At 54.6% G+C, this 20,853-nt stretch overlaps 1 protein-coding gene across 2 annotated transcripts in view; it reads right to left on the bottom strand.

Annotated features, from left to right (window-relative positions):
* Positions 1–2,033: 2,033 nt before the first annotated feature.
* SUFU (suppressor of fused homolog (Drosophila)) overlaps positions 2,034–20,853 on the bottom strand; it is a 160,071-nt gene continuing 141,251 nt past the window's right edge. Inside the window, exons 9-12 of one of the 2 annotated variants that reach the window (XM_011977477.1) lie at positions 20,051–20,185; positions 18,032–18,170; positions 8,128–8,196; positions 2,034–5,404 (exon numbers count right to left, since the gene is read on the bottom strand). In XM_011977477.1, coding sequence (XP_011832867.1) covers positions 5,315–5,404; positions 8,128–8,196; positions 18,032–18,170; positions 20,051–20,185 — 433 coding nt within the window. In that variant the 3' untranslated portion in view covers positions 2,034–5,314. Of the gene's footprint in view, positions 5,405–8,127; positions 8,197–16,008; positions 16,390–18,031; positions 18,171–20,050; positions 20,186–20,853 lie in introns of those variants that run through there. The other variant, XM_011977478.1, reaches the window with a different exon arrangement.

Below are 20,853 nucleotides of genomic sequence, written 5' to 3'. Positions count from 1 at the left end.
AAAAAAAAAAAAAAAAAAGGAACAACAGAATGTTTTCTAGTTCGTTCCCACCGTGTTACTGTAGAGGCTTGACAATGCATGGTTGGCCTTCATCTGTCCTGTAAAGGTTGAGACCCAAAAGCTCCATTCTCCGTCCTTGCAGTGCTCTCATGGTACTGAAATGTATGGTGTAGGATGGGTGAAATTGGAAAATCAAGGAAGAGGGTCTCTGCCCCAGTAAGACCAGTTCTCTGGCCCCAGTAAGACCACTACTCTCATGATAACCCCCTCAAAGTCTCCCTCGTCCTACAAGTTACTTGGAGAGCTATGCTCATTCAAGCCATGGACACCCACCAGCAGTCAGTTGCTTCTTCCCCCATGCTGCCCTCACCTCCCAGACTTCTTGGCAATAAGGAGGAAAGGAGGGATGGGTCAGTCCCACCATGTCCCCTGGAAGGGGCCTGGAGATGGCTGCCCCTCTCAGACCACATCCAGACCTGCCCCTGCAGGCTTCCCCCTTCTCCTGCGCAGCAAATCACCCCACCCTGGCCTCGCCACCACCTACCCCCTTGCAGCCTGCCGCCACCTCAGTGCCTGCCTGGCTGGGTTGAGTCACTTGTAGCTTGCATTCTTCTTCTGGTTAGGCCAGTTTGGCAAATCTCTCAGGCTTCCCGGCCCCCCTGATGCCTGTGGGACTGCCTCCCCAGGGCCCCCAGCACCCCAGATGAGGCAAAGCAGACGCCTGGGAGGAATGCACAGGACTTTCTGGAGGAGATATTACAGATGGCATGGTAGATCTCTCTCCTCCTTAATTCTAGGGCTGGGGTCTCTGCCCTAGGCCCAGGAGTCCTTCTCTTTCCAGAAACAGCCTCAGCCTGGTGTCCTGCAGAACCACCTAAGCAGAGGATCTTGCTATTCTGCATTCTCTGGGGCAAGAACTTCACCCTGATACTGTGTCCTTGTAGGCTAAAGTCAGATGAGGATACCTCCCCCAGCCCCCAGTCTCCAGGCAGAAAAGGGAAAGGGCATGAGGGCCCCAGACAGGACCTGCTGCATTGCTCCATTCGAGAGTTCAGTAAGAGGCTGCAGGGGAAGGAATGTGGACCTCTCAGCAAAGGCCCCCCACATGGCTAGGTCTCACAGAAGGGACAGGATATAAGAGCCCCCTCATAGGAGCTAACATCCCCTCTCCCTTGCTTATGATGCCCTAGGACCTCCGCCCCAGGCCCACCCAAATCCCCTGCCACTGTCCAGGATAGAAAACCAGAAGGGAATGAATATGTGAGGGCCCGGGTGGTCACAGGTTCCAAGAACTCTGGGTGCAGCCCTCATCCTGAATGCCAGGCTAGTGCCTTCTCCCCCAGTGCAATGCCTCCCCACACTGGGCGTTGGGCTGTTTTGCTGCCCCCCAGCCCTGGAGAGGCAGGAGCTGGGCAGTCCAGGAAAGGAAGATATACCCGATACCTCCCTCCGCTGCCAGGCCCAGTGGAGTTGCTACGGCGGGTGGGCTGGCCTCTGTGTCACCCAGTGGGTGTCGCCGGTTCTGAATTGACCTTCTATCTGGATCCTGCCCCTGGGCACTGGATTAGGAGGTAGAATTTAGATGTCATGTGAGAGGAGCTGGAAGCCGGGGCAAGGACTCCGAAGGAGATGAGGAGGGCCTGCCCTCCTCACCTGTCTGGGCCCCTCTTCCTAAGGCAAAAGGGGTTTTTGGTGAGAGGAGGGTAGAAGAGGGATGAAGTGGCAGGGAGAGGGCCTTTTCCCACCGCCTCATCTCCCCAGACTGCTCCTCGCTCCTACCCGCTTGACCTTAGAGGAATTCAGGACCAGTGAGGGAGAGCCTGTCCCTGCAAAGTCATTTCTTCATGACTGAAGAGCCACCAGCTGTGTGATCCCAACTCCCTGGCACCTCCTCCACTCTCGACAACAATCCTGGGGGCCTCCCTCCATCCTGGCTTCTAAGTGGCTAAGTACAACCCACTCCCTCTGCCAGGGCCCCGGGTTTCCTGCTCCACTACTCCCGGCAGCCAGAAATGAGCACACAACCCAGGCACTTCTGCAAAGATGTTTAATGCACTTAGATTACAGAGAGGAAGAGGGGGCAAGAAGGAAACGATATCTAAGTGAGTCACCCAAAAATTCTTACAAAAGTCCCAGGCTGGCTGCAGCCCCAGGAACCGAGTCGCCACTGACATTAAAAACTAATATAAAATTTTACAAAAATCTGCTGGTTGCAGCATTCAGGTACTTGTACAAAAGGAGGGGTCTCTCTACAGGGCTCCTGACTTGTAACAGGACCCCAGGCACCTCACCTGGCACGGATGTCCCAGAAGCCAGAGAGGGAAGACCAGATACAAAAATACAGTAAAGGAAATTCTCTACTGGTCAGCCCCATAGGGGCACCGACCTTCAGGTTTTCTCCCTGCTTGCAACTGAATCTGAAACCCCAGTCCCAAGACCCTGTGTCTATTTTTAAAAATGCTCTAGCCCTTTTAGACTCTCCCCTCGGCGTCTCCAGTCCCTGCCTTGGAGCACTGCCCTTGGAAGAGAAAGATACAGGCAGGAAGAGGCACCAGCTCCCCAGACAGGCCTGAGACCTCGCACAAGCCTCCCAAACCCCCCTCAGAATTGCAGCCGAGTCTGCGGTCCTCCTGCAGCCTACACTGAGCCAGCGGAGCCACAGGATCCTGCCTTATATAGCAGGCAAACAGCAAAGGGAAAGGCCCTTCTCAGGACCTGGAGGGGTGGGTAGGACTAGGCAAGTCTCCAAGTAGCTTGCAGAAGAGGCAGATTTAGGGAGGGAGGCCCCTTACCTCCTCCACCCACTACAAGGTCAGGGGTTCCCACAGAGCTGCAGGGAGGGAAAGGGGACATTCACCAAGCATCCTGTGCCAGCAGCTGTGCTGGGCAGGGTCCACGGTCAGCTTGGCTTGATCTTCTTTAAGGTCATCTCTCACCAGCCAGCAGCCTGAGAAACCTCTGGGAGGCACCAATGCTCATGGGAAAGGAGGCCTGGTCAGAGATGCGTGATGCCCTGTCCTGCCTCAGAGCCAGTGAGATGGATCCTGGCCCCTGCAGGATCTTGGATGAGCATGAGGCTCCTGACATATTGGGGGTACGAAGGGGCCACAGGCTTCATGTGCTTATCATCTCGGAGCTCACCCACTTCTTCCTGCCTTACCCTGCTCCCCTAGAACAGGGCCACTATGCTGGCTGGTGTCTACCTTCACTCCGCAAAGACCCTCCAGGCCTGGGGCAAGTTGCTGACCAGGTGCTTCACAAACTAATGACAAAGCTTAGCTCAGAAAATGACCCATCCCCACCCAACCAACGATGGAGGCACCCAGCAGATGGAAGCAGGGCAAACTGCAGCAGGGAGCCCTCAGGCAGGTCCCCAGCAAGAGAGAGTTGAGGGAGAGGCTGGTCACCGTGGCAAGGAATGGAGGCGAACTGATGGCACCTCTCTGCCTATGAAATGTCAGAAGACAAGGGCTTCACAGGCAGGGCTGCTGTGGTGGGGGATGGCCAGTAGGGCTCCCTCTGGGAAGTCCTCAGGGCAGTAGAGGCACAGCTGCTGACATCAGGTCCCGAGTGGCTTGCATCTTGGCTGGTGGGGACCTGGAGCCAGTCTCTCCCAAATACTCCAGGCTGATGTGCCTTGCAACTCTGAGCTTGATGGAGTTAACCAGATAGCCCTGGGGATGTGTAGAAGAGGCCAGGCCTAGTGGTTCCATGGAGGTTCAACTCTTGCTCCCTGGAGAACCCAGCTCGTGCCCTCATACCCCTGGGGGCAGCTCTTTAACTGGATCTCTCATCAGTGGAGTCCTGCACCCTGTGGGCATTCCTGTGGCATCCCTGGTGGTGCCTGCATGTGCAGTGAGGCAGATGGGAGCAATGAGGAGCCCTGCATGGTCATGACTTTGCTTTGAAGAGGTGTAAAGAGTGATCTTGAAGTATGACAGCAGTCCTGTCCCTAGAATTGGGGGTAAGAAGGCAGGAAAGGGGCTTGCTGGTTCCAGGTCAGGAGTGGGAGATAACCGAGAGGAACTCCAAAACCATGGGCTAGAGATAGGCTGGCTTCTGGAAGGCAGACTGAGATCTGCAGTACTGGGGGTGAGGGGCTGAAGACCATGAGAGGCCAGGATGCCAGAAAGGAGACGGGATGAGGAGTGGAGAATGAAAGATAGGGCATGAATGGATACAGGGAGGATGGGAGGGCGGCAGAGAGCAGTGTTAGCAGAACCAGAGTGAAAGAGATGTTGAGAGGTGGATTTTTCAGTTTTAGTAAGCCAGCCCTGCAGCCTGAAGGCTGGGAGGCCCAGGGACTGAGGAAATGGGACAGGACTGATTACAGAGCTGGAAACCCAGGCCCTGAGTGACAGTGGGGATGGTGTGTGACGTGCTGAACCTCACCCTCTCACAGGTAGGCCTGGTTGGGTGGAAAAGGCCTAGAAGATGAGGCTGGGGTCACCGAGTCTTTGAGACTCATTCACTTGGAAAACAGTAGCACCCCTCCCTGGCCCCAGCTAAACCAGACTCAAAGCTGCACAAGGGAGTGTCTCTCCTCTCCCCCTGCCCTGGGCTCCACCAGGCCCAGCTGGGAAGAAAAGTCTCTGTGTGCAGCCGGCTCCTCCAGGGCTCTGGGCTGTCAGGCGAACACCAAGCACCTTCTCTGGTGGCAGCCCAAGGAGAGAGACAGCCCTAGGCCTCTGTCAGAGAATACGAAAGTTCGATGGGGAATAAAGTTCTGTTTAAAAAACATTATATACATGGCTTCTGGACATCTTTGCAGAGCAATAAAATACCATCCGGTTTCTACAAAATAAAATAGGGATGAAGAAGAAGAAAACCAAACATGATCAGAGGAATTGTTCCGTGGCCAGAGGAGCTTGAGTAGCAAAGGCTTCCAGAGCTGAGCTAGGAATTGCCTCCACGCGCTCTGCACCTGGCTGTCCGCCTCCCTCCTGCTGGGCTGTGCGGCAGGGGGTAGGTGAGAATGAGGCCTGTCTCCACCTAGGGGCACAGCCAGGGTCCAGAGTCAAACCTCAAACCAGAATCTGTGCGGGCTGCAGGCAGGGAGGGTCCGCATTTGCCCACTCACTGGCCTGATGAGTCACAGGGCTTAGGCAGCTGGGGGGTGCGGCCCCTGAGCTGGAGGTGAGGTGGGGGGCCTGTGGCCTGTGCACGGCACCCCACTGGGCTGCAGGGTGGTGCTGCGCAGTCTTCCTCACACTTGTCCTTTTATTTGTGGGGATCTCATTGACGCAACTGTTACACTGGAAGTCACTGGGGAGCAGCTGGGCTCCCCGCTGGCCCCTGCAGGGCCCAGCCCAGGCTAGTGTAGCGGACTGTCGAACACCACGTCAGGCAGGATGGAGACCTTCAGCTTCTTTTCAGGCCAGCTGTACTCTTTGGGAAGTTTGAACTGTGGAGGGAGCAAGCACAGACCAGGAGTGTGAGTGGTTAGCAGAATCCACTGTGCTCTTTCTAGAGACTGCCCAGGCCTGTCCCAGGTGGGAGGCTGGGCTCAAACGGCTGGAGTTGGTGACCCCTTCTTTCCCCACGGCCTGCTAATAATGAGCCAGGTTGGAGGAGGGCGTTTTCTCCTCCTTTCTCCACTAAGCTGACCTCCCTCTTGCTCACTTCCTTGGTTCTGCCTCTGGCCACAGGCATGTAAGGAATCTGCTCCCTGAGGCCCTGGGGCTGGAGGATGGGGGGCTGGGGGAGGGTCTGGAGGCTGTGGGGAAGTGGCCTGAACTCTGTCACTGCCATGGCCTCTTTTTCCGAGGCTAGTGCAGGAAGAACCCTGGAACCTGTCCTCTGTAGCCTTGGCCAAAGGCTCCCAAGGGAAGGAGACCCCAGTTCAGCCCCAAAGTCAAAAACACACTTGCAGCCTTGGTGGGAGCAGAAGAGTGGGACAAGTGTGGCTTGAGGCGATTCCTTGGGTCTGGTGCAGCCTCAAGAGGGGCCAATCCCCACCCTGTTCCCCGTGTTCATTCGCACCGCTTCCCAGGGTTACCAGCCTCAGAGTGCTCCCAGTGGTGGCCAAGGAGAGCCAAATGTTTCCCACCCTACCCCAGGAATCACTGATTTGCCTACAGTTGTGTTTCTCTCGTTCACCTGGGAGCTTCTGGTAGGGGAAGGGAGAGAGGCTGATGCCTCTTATTCCCTCTTTACTGTAAGATTTTGCGTACAGTCTGGTACACAGCTGGTGCTCAATAAATGCTCACTGCCTGGGACTGATGCTGGAACTTAGACACAAGGTCTTTTTTCTTTTGAGACGGAGTTTCGCTCTTGTTGCCCAGGCTGGAGTGCAATGGCGCGATCTCAGCCCACCGCAACTTTTGCTTCCCTGGTTCAAGCGATTCTCGTGCCTCAGCCTCCCAAGTAGCTGGGATTGCAGGCATGGGCCACCACGCCCGGCTAACTATTGTATTATTAGTAGAGACGGGGTTTCTCCATGTTGGTAAGGCTGGTCTCGAACTCCCGACCTCAGGTGATCCACCTGCCTCGGCCTCCCAAAGTGCTGGGATTACAGACATGAGCCACTGCGCCCCGCCCAGGGTCTGTCTTTCTAACTTGGCTAGGCCAGAAGTCAGGGCAGGGGGGAAAGGAGAGAACAGTGTTCTCAGCTTGCCTGGGGTTGGGGCTGAAGGCAGACAAGCCCAACCCTTCCTGGCTGCCTCCCTCTTCGCTCCCTCTGCTAGGGGACTGTCTCTGCCAGGACCAAAGTGGCAAGTGAGGCAGGGTGTGGGGACAGCCTCTGGACCGAAAAGGAAAAAAAGAAGAAAGTCATTTTTAGTGACCTACTTTCCTCTTGCCTGGACTGTCCCCCTCCTGCCCCCAAGCTCAAAGCAGCAGCCTGGCACAGTGCCATCCCAGTGCGACAAGGCCTCTCCGGAAGCGCTTCTGGGCAGCTGGCTCTGGTCTGACTGAATGGGGAGCTGGGACTCAGGGACCAGAGACTTGTGGGGGTTGATTGGCTGGCATGGACTGGGTGCTTGATGGCTTTAGAATATATAAATGAACAAATTTCTCAAGCTGCATCCCAGAGGACAGAGGAGACACTGCTCTACTGGGGTGACCCTGGCTCTGGGGAGTTCCTGTCCACCTGGAGACCTGGACTGGACAGTCCTGCCCTGTGCACTCCCCTCAGCTTCCTGAACACCAGAGGACTGTGTCCTAGCTGGTACAGCCCGGGGAGCCCTGGAATCTGGAAGCTCCAACCCTGGCTGGAACCTAGCTCCTGCCTGGCCTCCCTCTGGGTAGAAAGCCTGGCCCCTGGGAGGCAAAGGAGTTCTCCCCCAAGCACATTTCCCGGCAGACCGGGCAAGGGAAGGGTCTGTCTCTGCCACAGGCAGGGCAGGGCCCAGGAGAGCTCTCCGGAGGCCCAGCCAGCCTGCTAATGTTCACTAACCCATGGGGCACTGAGGCCAGGAAGGCTCCCATCCCGCTGGGGTGCTGGGGGCAGGAGCAGGGGGAGGGGAAGGGACTTTCCAGGATGAGGTAAGTCCCCACAAATGAGGATGCCGGGAACAAGGGAGAAAAAACAAAGGGGATTATGGACTCCATTCCTCTACCCCAGAGGAGTAGCTAGAGAAGGCATAGCCACAGCTGGCCTGCCAGCTCCTCCGGCTCTGTGCCAGGGCTGGAAGAGGGAGACTAAGAGGGGACAGCTCATGGCTGGAGAAGGAAGAAGAGAGAGTGGCTCCTGGGTGGCCCAAGGCGAGGGCAGGAGTCCCTTGCTGCCCACCAGAACTCCCCAGTGGAATGTTCTCTGGCAACAGACATGGGTGTTCTGTTCAGAACCTGCCAGGGAACAGCAGGGGCTGGGGAGAACTCGTACTAGCCTGAAGGCCCTGGCTTCCTCTTCAATGAGGCTCTCAGGAGCTGGCAATTCAGACGATTTGCTGGGTGTCCTTACAAGGGCTGGGGGTAGGGCAGGGGATGGTGAGAGTGCATAGAAACAGAAAAGAAATCTACATTCTCCTCTCCAGCCTATCCCTGCACCTTGGGGAGGAGCCCACAGATGCAGCCACACAGATACATGCAAGCACACACGCACACACGTACACACGCACACACGCAAGCACACACACACGGTCCCAGAGATGGGACCCGTTGTCATGGAAGGTCAAACAAGCTTACTTCCTCTGGAGAAGTCAAATCTTCTAAATCCTCCAACATTTTCTCTACAAACTCTTCGGTCAACAGAATCTGTGAAGGCACAAGGCAGGCTTTTATTATTATTTTTTTAAATGTATGATCTTTTTGCCAACCACCAAGCTTTATACCTCTCTTCTGACCATGGAGGAGAGACGAGCTCACTGTGATCTGTTCAAGGGACAGAGGGAAGTGTTTGAGGCCTGTCCCCAACTGTCATTTCCCCCCACACCCTCACCTCCCTGCAATATCAGACTGGGGCATAGAAGGAAAGGGGGGGACAATGGGGAGAGGAGGGAGGACATTGGGAGGGCTGGGACTGCTGCTCCCAGAAGGGAAATGAAGACTGGTGAGGCTGGTAAAAAGGAATCTCAGGGAAAAAAAAGGAACAAAAAAGAAAAATCAAAAGGGAAAAAAAATTAAATTAAAGCTGCTGCCCAGTCAGGCTCTCATATCCCCCTCTGCCCCCTCACCATGGCAGGACAAAAGGAATCTGTTTGGATTTGGAATACAAGCCCTGTGTGGAATCTGGAAGTGCCCTGGAAGGTACATCCAAGATTGTCTGAGTTGGAGAATCTGGAGATTGTGGACCAACATCTCTCATTTTACAGATGACAAAGGGACTCCCAACTTCCATTCCCATTCACAGTAGCTAGATCCTCCCAGACTGGAAGCTCCCAAGCCCCTGCCCTGGTGGGCTCGATCAGCCACTAAGTTCCTCCAGCCTTCTTTGAGATTCCTCTTCTCTAGGTCACCTCCCAGTGTTCCACGTTGCTGTTCTAGTCTGACACCTCATTGCCTCTCGCTTTGATGCTGAGTCTGGCCCCACTATTTGGCTGGCACAACCACCACCTTCATCGCTGAAGAAGTTTTCACAGCCAATACCAATGTCCAAGGGCTCTCAGGGCCTTTAAAACCAGGCCTTCCTCAATCTGCTGGGCCATTTTCTCCCACCCCCCACTCTGGTCAGGCTGCTATGCAGAGCCAGGCCAAGTTGATCCCAGGTCTGCACCCTACCACGCCCTGGGTGAGGATGCCTTTCCTCTTCCAACTCTGACCCCTTCCTTCACCCCTCCCCCTCCCTGTCCTGGTCCCCAGGGCCTCCCAGCCTCCCTCCACTGCAGAGCCTTCTGTACCCCCAGGCCACAACTCTGTCTCCTCCTGTACACCTTGGGCACCCAGGTAGGGCACAAAGGAAGAAAGATAACGGGGTGAAGATCCAGGTGAGGGGCTCCTCTGAGGGGAAACCCTCCCTGTGAGGAGGAGAATTGAGAACTTGAAAAAATACCCACCAGGTTTCCCCTGGGAATTGTCAGTTGCCAAGAACAAAAGTTTCCACACTGTGAGGTAACAAGGAAGATGAGCACACAGGACGGCTCAGGAGCTCGCAGGATAGAGGTCTCCAAAGCAAGAAGTGGATGGGGATGGAGGAGGCAGTGAGAAATAAGAACACTACCCCCAAGTGAGCAGAAAAGCCGCCATCATACCGGGCATGCTAACTGCTCACTCCCTGTCTCCTGAGGAAGTGAGGAAACTGAGGCAAAGGCAGGTTATGTAATTTGCTCAGTGTCACACGGCTTGTCAGTGGTTAAGACCATATACTGGTCATGTCTGGACTCTCAAGTTAGTGCCTGGAGTACTGCTCCCGAATGCTGAACTCTCACCCCCAGGACACTGACTCATCTATTCATCCTTCCAGGGACACAGGCATGAAGGCAGTCCATTTCCCACGGGGACAAGAACTCTCTCTTGGTTGGCAGGGAGACAAAAGACCCAGCCTTCCCAGGCTCCAGGCCCATAGCAGGAACAAAATAGCTCTGACCACTGGTCCACATCTCCTCACCAAACTCTGTTCTAGGAGCTAGGGCCCCGACCGAGGACAGAGACAAGACACAGCAGGAGAGGCAAAGTTGGCAAAGTTCGGGGAGGTGCACCCCTATAGTTCTTCCTAATTCCCCAAAGTGGGACTGGCCGACTCTGCCCAGACTCCAGTCATACACATACTCCCTCTCACAGCCTAAGCCCCTGCTCCTTCTACTCTCTTATCCCAGGGGTGTCCTCCCCAAAAGTTCAGTTTCCCCACCAGTTATCACCAGTCTGCTCAAGTAGTACAAAAGTTACATTCATATTTTTGGCATTTCCGGGGCTCGTTGCCATCTCTGCAAATGCTAGCACAAACACAAGCATACCTAAAACCCAATTATATTACAATGGCTCCAGTCTGGGCTGGGCTAATTTCTAACTCACAAATAACTTGGAGGGAGGGACCTTCTGTCAGATCAGCAAATAGATATGGGACTATAACAAGTGCTGGGGGTGAGATGGGGTGGAGGGAGGACAGGAAGAGGGGCAACGGTTCACAGGGGCTGTGGTCACCCAGTGAGATGCCAGAGTTATTCTTCAAGGAAACGTAATGCCACCAACATTCAGTTCACTCTAAGCTGGTTCCTCTGACAAAGGTCTGGAACTGGTGCTAGGGAGAGGGTGAGTTATGGTGGCTTTTAGTAGAGCAACCACCATGCGCGGCACCATCTGTGTATGGACTTATTTTGGACTCAGTTCAGGGAGGGGATGGCCAGATCAAAAATGAGGACAAACCCTAGTTGCTCCTCCATTTTTGCTTTTGGTGATTTGCTGGTTCCTGCTGGAAACTTCACGTTATTTTAAAATAATTAAAGGGGAAAAATTATACATGAGATCTGCATGATATTAAGGGTGACATTCTCTGCAAAAAAACACGACAGACTGTCATAGCTCCAGGCACCTAATTTAATTTCCTTTGGGAGTTAAACCTTAGAAGGCTGGATTGAACAAACAGGCCCTGTTCTTTGTATATTTCAGACCTGGAGCTGAGAATGTTAACAGATCGTATCAACAGGACACTGGAGATAGACAGCTAAGACGGAGCAGCTCCTGGGAGCTCTCCCGAGTAACAGACTCGCCCTTGTGATGCAACTGTGGGAAAAGCCTGTGCAGTTCTGGGGCTTGGCACTCCTGAGGCTCACTGGGTCCCTACAGAGATGCTTGGCTCTGTCACAAATAATAATGGGAATGGTGATGATAAAAATGACAGTAAAAATGGCCAACAGCAGAAGCAGTACCTCCACCAGGTGCCAGGCGCTGTGCTAAGAGCTTGATCAGTGTCATTTCATTAAATCCTTGTGGCAGTTCTGCTAGGGAGGTGACTATCATCCCCACTTTGCCCAAGGGTAGGTACCCAGAGGAGTCAAGCCTCTGGACTTTTACTTTTTAGACGAAATCTCTTGCTCTGTCACCCAGGCTGGAGGGCAGTGGCACCATCTTGGCTCACTGCAACCTCCGCCTCCCGGGTTCAAGCGATTCTCCTGCTTCAGCCTCCCGAGTAGCTGGGATTACAGGTGACCATCACCATGTCCGGCTAAATTTTATATTTTCAGTAGAGACGGAGTTTCGCCATGTAGGCCAGGCTGGTCTTGAACTCCTGACCACAAATGATCCATCCACCTTGGCCTCCCAAAGTGCTGGGATTACAGGCATGAGCCACCGCACCTGGCTCAAGGCTCTGGACTTTAGAGGAACAGCTATCTGACCTCATGGTGGTAGAGGATGCTCTTTTCCTGTCTGGGAAGACACCCCAACTATAGAAGCCTATATAGATGGGGATGACTTCTCTGTCTTCTGATGATGGAAAGGAAGGCAGCTTTGGTTTTTACCAATGACCTGGAACATCAGCAGTCCCAACCTCCACCAGCCACACATTTCCTGGCCACCTGCTCAACTTAAGAGGGCTAGAAACGTGAGAGTCACAGATACTGCTAAAAAATCAGACTGGCCAACTAAAAAGGAGGGTAAACCATGCCCAGAGATGGTTCCCAAGTGAGGGCAGTGGGGCAAATTCCCAGGCCAGCCTAGTGAATACATACATCTTGCCAGTTCACTAGCCCAGAAAGTAGCAGTAGAAATAATATTGATAACAGCACTCACTGATATTTGCGTTTACCAAGAGCCAGGCAGAAAACACTTATGTTTGTACACAAACAGCCCTCAGAGGGAGGAGACCCTCTAGTAAGAGAGGAAGGCCCCCAATCAATCTGAGCAGCACACTCTCCTGGGAAGCTTCTGAAAATAAGGGGATGCTAGGCCCCATTCACACCTCCTGAATCAGAATACTCTGGGTCAAGGTCAAGGCCCTTGCATATTTATTTATTTATTTTTTTGAGACGGAGTTTTGCTCGTTTCCCGGGTTGGAGTGCAATGGCGTGATCTCAGCTCACCGCAACCTCTGCCTCCTGGGTTCAAGCAATTCTCTTGCCTCAGTCTCTTGAGTAGCTGGGATTACAGGCATATGCCACCATGCCCAGCTAAATTTGTTGTTTTTTTTTTTTTCCTGAGACGGAGTCTCGCTCTGTCACCCAGGCTGCAGTGCAGTCGCGTGATCTCAGCTCACTGCAAGCTCCGCCTCCTGGATTCACGCCATTCTCCTGCCTCAGCCTCCCAAAGTGTTGGGATTACAGGCATGAACCACTGGGCCCAGCCAGGGACCGGAGTTTTGTCTGCTGTTTAACAGCAGACAAACAAGCTGGGACTACAGGCGCCCGCCACCACACCTGGCTAATTTTTTGCATTTTTAGTAGAGACAGGGTTTCTTGTGTTAGCCAGGATGGTCTCGATCTCCTGACCTCGTGATCCGCCTGCCTCGGCCTCCCAAAGTGTTGGGATTACAGGCGTGAGCCACCGTGCCCGGCGGGCACTTGTATTTTATTCTATTTTATTTTTTTGAGATGGAGTCTCACTCTGTCACCCAGGCTAGAGTGCAGTAGCGTGATCTTGAATCACTGCAAGCTCCGCCTCCCGGGTTCACACCATTCTCCTGCCTCAGCCTCCTGAGTAGCTGGGACTACAGGCGCCCACCACCACGCTTGGCTAATTTTTTTTTGTATTTTTAGTAGGGACGGGGTTTCACCGTGTTAGCCAGGATGGTCTCATTCTCCTGACCTCGTGATCCACCCGTCTTGGCCTCCCAAAGTACTGGGATTACAGGTGTGAGACATGGCGCCCGACCGGCACTTGTATTTTTAAGTGGTGCCCCAGGAGATCATGGTGGGGGGCTGCTGGGAAAGAGGGTTTGGGCACAGGCTTAACCAGTATGGGTGAGTTGGTGGCTATAGCTCCACTACTGTCAAACTGGCTGAGCTGCGAGGGGAGCAATGGATCCGGTTACCCCCAGTTCCCACCTTTGGCCAGGCAGGGGGGCTTGGAATCTAGGCCAGCAGCTACTCCAGTGGGCTCACACCAGCTGCCTTAACCAGCTTGGCTGGGTGATGATGAAGGAGGATTGTCAACAACCTCCCAATTCCCCAAGTCCCAGCAAGTTCCAGAAAGGAACCCGAAAAGTGATCTTGTGTCAGTGCCTGCCCTGGGCAAGCCAGGCTGCGCTGCAGGCAGGGGCCCAGCTGCTGCAGATCTGACGCCGATTCAGATGTCTGTGGTCAATGATATTTCTGAGTCTGCAAAGAGTGGCTGACAATGCCCACTCCTTCCCCTTGGTATGACAATCCACACTTTGTCCAGGGCCTTGTTTGTTCTTCATGTTGACACGTTGTTCTTGCTTCCCGACAAGTTTGGCTTTCTTTTCCCTCCCTTTCCTCCTCTCAGGGAAGGAAATGTGTTGTTTACAGTGGAAGATCCTGCCAAGGAGCTGCTCTGGCACCCACGATGGCAGTGGAGGAGGCAGGGACGGGGAAGCAGTCCTGTCTGCGTCCCTTCCCTCCCACCGCTACTCCACAGGCCAGACAAAAGCCAGAAAACAGCCTGGAGAACACCCTCCTCCCAGGTCAGAGGCAGAGGCGTGTGGTGCAGCAGGTAGCGGGCTGCAGTGTGGGCACAGGTCTCGCTCATTTCCCGTTCTTAGTGGGCAGTGAAAAGTTGGCTCTGGTGGCAGAAGCAGACTCAGACTCCTGCTTTGGCTGTGGGATGCCAGGGACACAGTGGGGCATCACAGTCCTTTCCTACAAGGAAGGGTACCTCCCCACGAGCATTGCTGGGCTCTAAATCTTAATCGGTGTTCCCCTGGACAACAAGGTCTCTGGGGCAGTCCAAGCAAAGGTCTCCAGGGAGAATAAGTATGACTGGGTTCACCCATGGAAGGAGGAACAGTAGAGGCACCAAAGAGGAGGTGCCCAGGGCATGGGCTGGGGATTCCCAAGTCATCTTCTACACAACATCCAAATGGGTGGCAGAAGGCAGGGCTTGTCTAGAGGAGAGCTGGGCAGCACCTTCCCAAGCCTGGCCTGGAGCAGCAGAGCCCACTTGGAACAGCTGCTGGGCGTCTTCTCCCACGCCTGGGGCTTCCCATCAGGGCTGGCAGAGAATGCCTGGGACTGGAGGCGCCACCTGGGTGAGCTGTCAGACACCACACAGCTGAGAAAGCATTGTGGGGCCTACAACAATATTCTCATATTTGGTGATGTGACCTCTATGTGACCGCTGGGGCTGAGACTTATCCCCCTTCAGATCAACCCTGGCTGGGGACGGATGAACGACTCAGCTCTGGGCCGGGCTCCCACTCAGAAGACTAACAGTCCAGTGTTGACAGGCTCAAGGGAAAGAGGCTTGTTAAAGCCACCAGGGTGAGGAATGCTGGGGGGAAGGAGGTGCAGGAGCAGACTTTGGCAGGCCCCTCCCAGGGTCTGAAAAGCCTCCCTTACAGCCCCGGAGTTGGCTGATAAGCTTTACAGTCTCAGCAAGGATGAAAACAGCAAATGGCAGGGCAGACGGAGTCAAGGTGCTGTTCCCTGGAAAGTGAAAGCCTGTGGAACTGGTGCTGGCTTCCTGCACCCCCAGATCCTCCATAAAGCAGGGAGTGTCCACTGTGCTCCACCTGGTCTGCAGACAGCCCTGCTTTGCCACATGCTGGGGCCCTGACTCTCCTGGGTCTGGACAGATGGGGGAAGGTGAGGGAGCAGGTGGGTGTGGAGGCCTCTCTGGGGCCATTCCACAGGCTCCGAAAAGGGGCTCGGGTTCCCAAACCTTCTACCTTTTCCTCTCGGCCTCTCTTTGTTACTCTTCCCCCTGCAGGGTGTCTCTGCCATGCTTCCTCCCAAGAGATAACAGGCCTGGGCTGGTGGCCAGAACAAGGTGCCAAGGCTGGGAGTGAGGGCTTCCAAGGCTGCTGTAACAAAGTCATCCTAGCCCCTCCGTTGCAGCTGGGACCAATGGCAGAGTTCCGGCAGCAGTTAAGAGAACAGAAGACTGGGTCTCTTCATGTCCTAGGTCTATTGGATTTCGCTCCTTCCTACTCCTCTGCCTCCAACAGGCCTGGGCACACAAGGCCCAGAAGACACCTTGGAACCCTGGGGACGTGAGCAAGAGACGCTTGCAGGGAGCAAAGGTGGGCCTCTCTGTGCTGGGGTCCCCTCCTGAGGAGCCTATGGCCCTCCTTGGCCGAGGGGAGTGGCCCTCACTGGCGACTGCAAGTCTAACCCCAGGCCTCTAGGAGGTCCTGCAGACTCCCACGGAGACAGCCAGCCCCAGAGGGAGACCTAGAGGCCCACAAGTAATTACAAGTCCAGGTTCCCACAAGCAAGGGAGCTGCCTGTGACCACAGTGGCAAGACCCTAACAGGGGCGGCTGGCTGGCAGTCAGAGGCAGAAAGTGCTGACTGCCTGGCAGGGGGAGGAGGGCTGGTGTGGGTGTTGGCTCCACCGCTGAGAATCCAGCTGGGGGCAGGGTCAGAGGGTTTCCCAGGGCTCCTTGGAAAGGGCCTGAGAAACCCCTCGGTGATCAAGGGTGGGTGCTTGGGGTGTGGGGCCTCCGCCAGCCTTCCCAGGAGCTCTCCTGTGAGCCGGCCCCGTGGTGGACCACACTAATGAGCCCATAACACAGGCCTTTGATTGAGCAGCTCCCAGCACAGCAACTTTATTGAAACATGCCGAGGCCAGCAGCTCGTTCCCACCGCGCCCCGGTTCCCTGGGCAACAGCCCATGGGAGGGGACCATGTGCTGGGGAGCCAGCGGGTGCTGGGCCTCAGGCTCGCTGAGGGGCTGCCAGGGAGGTGAGGGGGTTGTGGCACTGGGAGTGGGAACCCCAGAAGCTAGGGGGTCAGGGGCTTGGGCAATTGGGGTTGGGTCCAAAGGGCATTCAGAGGACTGAGGGGCAATAGGACATCTGCCCAGTCCTGTTGGGGCCAAGGTTCCTGAGCTGCTGAAAATTGGAGGGCAGAAAGACATTCCAGGAGGGGAGGGCAGAGCTCCGAGGATAGGTTCAGAGCTGAGGATGTGAAACATAACTGGGTAGAATGTATTCTGCAGTTCGGGGAGGCCCCAGTCCTGACTGTCCCAGGAAAACGTGCTTGAACCTTACACACACACACACACACACACACACACACACACACACATGCTACCTGAGGACACTTGCGAATGATGACCTGTGAACTCTCAGGGGCTTGTCCTTACCTCCAGCCTCCTCAGCAGCTCTGCCCAGGAGACAGGCCTGCTCCCTCCCTGTTCTCCACAGGGGCAGAGGCAGCAGCCCAGGACATGGCTGGGGGTAGGGAATTAGGGGAGGCCCTTTCCACTTGTGCTGGGCTAATTTCAAATATTACACTTCACAGCTTTTGTTACAGTAACTACCAACATCACATGGACAGAAATCTAATGTTACCAAGTGGGACTTTTAAAATGTATTTATAACTTTATGGTTCAAAGTAATTTTGTTATGAAACGATATAATAACAACAGTGGAAAAAGGCAAGATAATTTATGGAACACAATATCCCTAAAGCACTAGCTTCCATTTCTATCTCGGCTTAGTCTGGGGAGTGTGGTTGGTGTCCTTTGTTTGCTGTTTGTTTTAATTAAGGGTTAGTATTTTGGTGGTGGGGGGAGAAGAGGGGGCTGGCCTGAAGGAGGAGAAATTCTGTAGACATGCAGGGACAAAAAATGTGTCTGTATTGAGTACATATGCTTCACAGACTCCCCAGACTGGGTGAAACCCACAAACCCAGCATCATTCTCTTCCCCTCTACTGTAATGCCACATGCCTCTCCAATACATCACAAACCAGGTATGGCCACCTTTAGGTTTAGGGTCAGGTTCCCTTTCTCAATACTCGTGAGTGAGGTGAGGTAAAGCGTTCAATCCTCTCCCCACCCCCAACAAAAAAACAAATGCCAAAAAAGGATGCTGTCCCTCCAAGATAATCGGGAGTGTGGTGGAGCAGGCTGAGCACCCATTAGAGACCCGGGACAGGGTGGGGGCTGGAAGGAGGTCTATTGCTCTGAGGCCCCAGTACCCCTGCTTGGCATCAGCTCTGAAGCTCGCTCCAGCCAGAAGAGCAAAGGAAGGACAAAGTGCTCTGGACCAGCCAGCTGATCTCTGGTCACACAAACTCAGGAGGAATGGGAGGGCCGTCAGATCAGGGGTGGGCTGGGAAAGGGAGGCTCTTCCCACTGAGGCCTGCCCAGTCCCTGGTCCAGGCACACATGCCACTGTCTGAATTCTGGTGGGATTTCCATGTAGCCATTGGAGAGTGGCCTCCACACATCCTCCCATCTTGCTTCATCCTTGAGTTCTTGTACCTTGGTTTACCCAGGGTACAGAAAGTCTTACATCCCTCCAACCTAGATTTCCATGGGAAACAGAATTACCAAGAGCCAGGGCCCGGAAAGTTAATACTTGTGTCTCAGGTGACGGAGGAGAAGGTCAGGAAGTGCTCCTAGAGCTGCTGGAGTGGGTAGCAGCATCTATACTCCACATCTACACACAGGCCCCAGGCCCTGAATCCAAGAGGCGCTCATGACCAGCCTCCCAGGAAGGGGTGCCACCAAGAGCTGCCAAGGGAGAAGAGGAGGGGTGGGCAAGGAAGAGTCTATGAAAGGTAGGAGGGAGAAGAAAAAGGGCCTTCTCACTTGTAACCAGGGTCCATGAGCCGCGTAAGGATGTTCCTCGGTGGCAAAGGCGCCTTCCACTCCCGTGGAGACAAATGTGATGGCCATGTCACCTGTGATACTTTTATATGTAAAGTGCCGTCCATGCAGGAGCCTGCCCCTGGGAATGGGAACATGGAGACAGTGAGGAGCTGGGCCTAGAAATAGTTCCAAGCACAGCAGGCCTGGCCAAAGCTCTGGGACAGTGGGGACTATGGTCTGCAGGCCAGGTACATGCTCTCCTGGCTCCCTACCTGTCCATCAACAGGGGACTGTATCTAAATACGCTCATTTCAGCACCTTCAAAGAGAAGCCCCTCTCACAAATTATCTAAGGTTATCCTTCCAAAGTGCTCAAGGCTAGCAGAAAACACTGAGTTCAAAAGCCCTGCAGAGATCCTGCAGAGATTCAAGCTTGTCTCCCTTAGGAAAACTGAGGCCAGAGAGGGAAGGTAGCAATTGCTGAGGTCACGCCCAGAGGTAAGAGGGGGTCACATCCCTCCTTGGGGGACGGAGGTGAGGTAGTGTCTAGACAAGTTTCCCTGGGACGATGGGATAGTGCCTCCACAGTGGGACACTTCAGTGTCCAGGGCAGAATCTTCCACCTGCTCCTGGGCTTTCCCATAACATTTAAGTGGCTGGCCCAAAGGCCACAGCACATCTTCAAAAAAAAAGCAAGCAAGCAAGTTGAAGCCAAGTGGGGTCACTCAGGGAGCCACAAAAGTTACTGTTAATCCCTAGTCTGGAAATACACCTGGGGGAGTGGCAGGCAGGGGCAGCTAATGGGCAGAGCCGCCCATCAGCAAAGGAAGTGGAACCTGCCCTGTGCCTTCTCAGGCTGCCTGCAATTAACCCTTCACCAGTTGAAAGGCCCTGGGCCTTGGCCAGAGAAGTGGCTAGGGAGGATGTAGTGGTGGGATGGCGGTAGACCCCGCCAGGTCCTGTTCATTCTGGCCACTTGCTCTCTGTCCGCTGCCCAGGGTGGCTGGCCAAGGCTGGTTACCCTTCAAACTCACTCCCAGGTGCTGGGGACAGTGGGGAGGGTCCCAACTGTGCCATATCTTCCTCCCTGTCACTGTTCTGTGAGTTTAGAGTTACTCTTGGTGCCTCTGCTGCTCAAAGTGTGGGTGGAGCCCCAGGGCTGCGGGGTAGCCAGCTGTAGCAGATGCAGCCGTGCAGCAGTCCTGAGCACAGAGCTGAGTTCTGGCCATTGGGCTGGGCTTTTGGCACTGTGGACAGAAGCAGAAGGGACACAGCTGGGCTTCCTGGTCCCTCAAGGAGTTTGCTGGGCTGGCCACTAGGTTTTAGAACTGAGTGTTTTGCATGAGAAAAGCAGCAAGCAGCCCCGCCCTGACAAACCAGTGCTACTGGGGACCCTGCCATCCCTGCCCTGGGCTTGTGGGTGGCTGGGGGCACCTGAGACCCCTGGGTCACAGAGTCTTCCTAAGGGGAACAGGGCTGAGGAACACTTCTCTGGATAAAGGAGAGTTCTTTAGCACCTATTCCCTGTGGATTCTGACTCCAGAACTTGCGAATGAGGAAGGTCTGTCAAGCAAGCAATCAGAGACCAATGGGGCTCTCTGGCCACAATGCTGGGCCCATTGGGGACTGCGCTGCTCTGGGCTCGATACGAGATGCAGACAAGAGAGCCCTTCTCTAGGAAGGATGGCAGACTTCTCACCACCTAGGCCAGCCAGAGGGTTGGGCAAGGAGAACACCCCATGGCCCAGTGACATGGGGACGACAGGCTGGTTCACAGTCCCCAGGCTCCTAAACAGGCCCCAAGTGGAGTAGCTCTCCTCCCTCCCTGAGCCCCAGCCTGCTTAGGTGTGTAGGCTGCTGACAGGTGCCTCACCCTCACCACGGAGACAGGCCTGGTGGCTCCTTGGAGGCCCTGGAGGACGCCTGCTGGTGGAGGGGGCTGGGGAGGCTCTGAAGTGCCCCCTGGAGGCTGACCTGGGTGCCGTGGGGTAAACTGTGTGGCAGGGCTGTCTTCGCTCACCTTAGGCAGAGAGGAATGAGGGCTCCGGACTCCTGGTTGAATTTCAGATGTACGCTCTCGAGCTGCCGCGTGCGAATCAACTCATGGGGAATGATGGCTGTGGAGCTGTCACTTTCCAGGCTGTCTTTGCGGCTCCTGTGAAGCAAGCACAGGAAAAAGTTCAGCACAAGGTGAAAAGCTCAGGGAGGAGCAAGATGGGAGTCTCCAGCTGGGCTCCTGAGTAATAAAGACAATAATGGTGACTGATGATAATGATGCTGACAGCCACCATTCTGTATATGCCTGGCGAGCACCAGCCACTGCATCAAGCACTTCTCACTGACTGGCTGCTCCTCACAATGCCCCCAAGAAATGGCTGCCACCATTCTCTCTTTTTTTTAAAGAGGAGGGACTGGGGATCAGGGAGGCTAAGTAGTTTGCACAGGTTGCACAGCCAGGGAGTGGGCAGAGTTGAGATCCGGTCTCAGGTAGGTCTGGTTCTATAAAGCCTGCATCTTTGGCCAACATTCTATTTTTTTTTGAGATGGTGTCTTGCTCTGTTACTTAGGCTGCAGCGCAGCGGTGCAATCTCGGCTCATTGCAACCTCTGCCTCCTGGGTTCAAGCAATTCCCCGGCCTTAGCTGGGATCATAGGCATCCGCCACCATGCCCGGCTAATTTTTGTCTTTTTAGTGGAGATGGGGTTTCACCATGTTGGCCAGGCTGGTCTCGAACTCCTGACCTCCGGTGATCCACCCGTCTTGGCCTCCCAAAGTGCTGGGATTATAGGTGTGAGGCACAGCACCCAGCCTTTTTTTTTTTTT

The sequence above is a fragment of the Mandrillus leucophaeus genome, unplaced genomic scaffold, assembly GCF_000951045.1.
Source record: "Mandrillus leucophaeus isolate KB7577 unplaced genomic scaffold, Mleu.le_1.0 Scaffold18, whole genome shotgun sequence".
In the NCBI taxonomy this organism is placed as follows: Eukaryota; Metazoa; Chordata; class Mammalia; order Primates; family Cercopithecidae; genus Mandrillus; species Mandrillus leucophaeus.
This window is presented reverse-complemented; position numbering and strand designations above follow the sequence as displayed.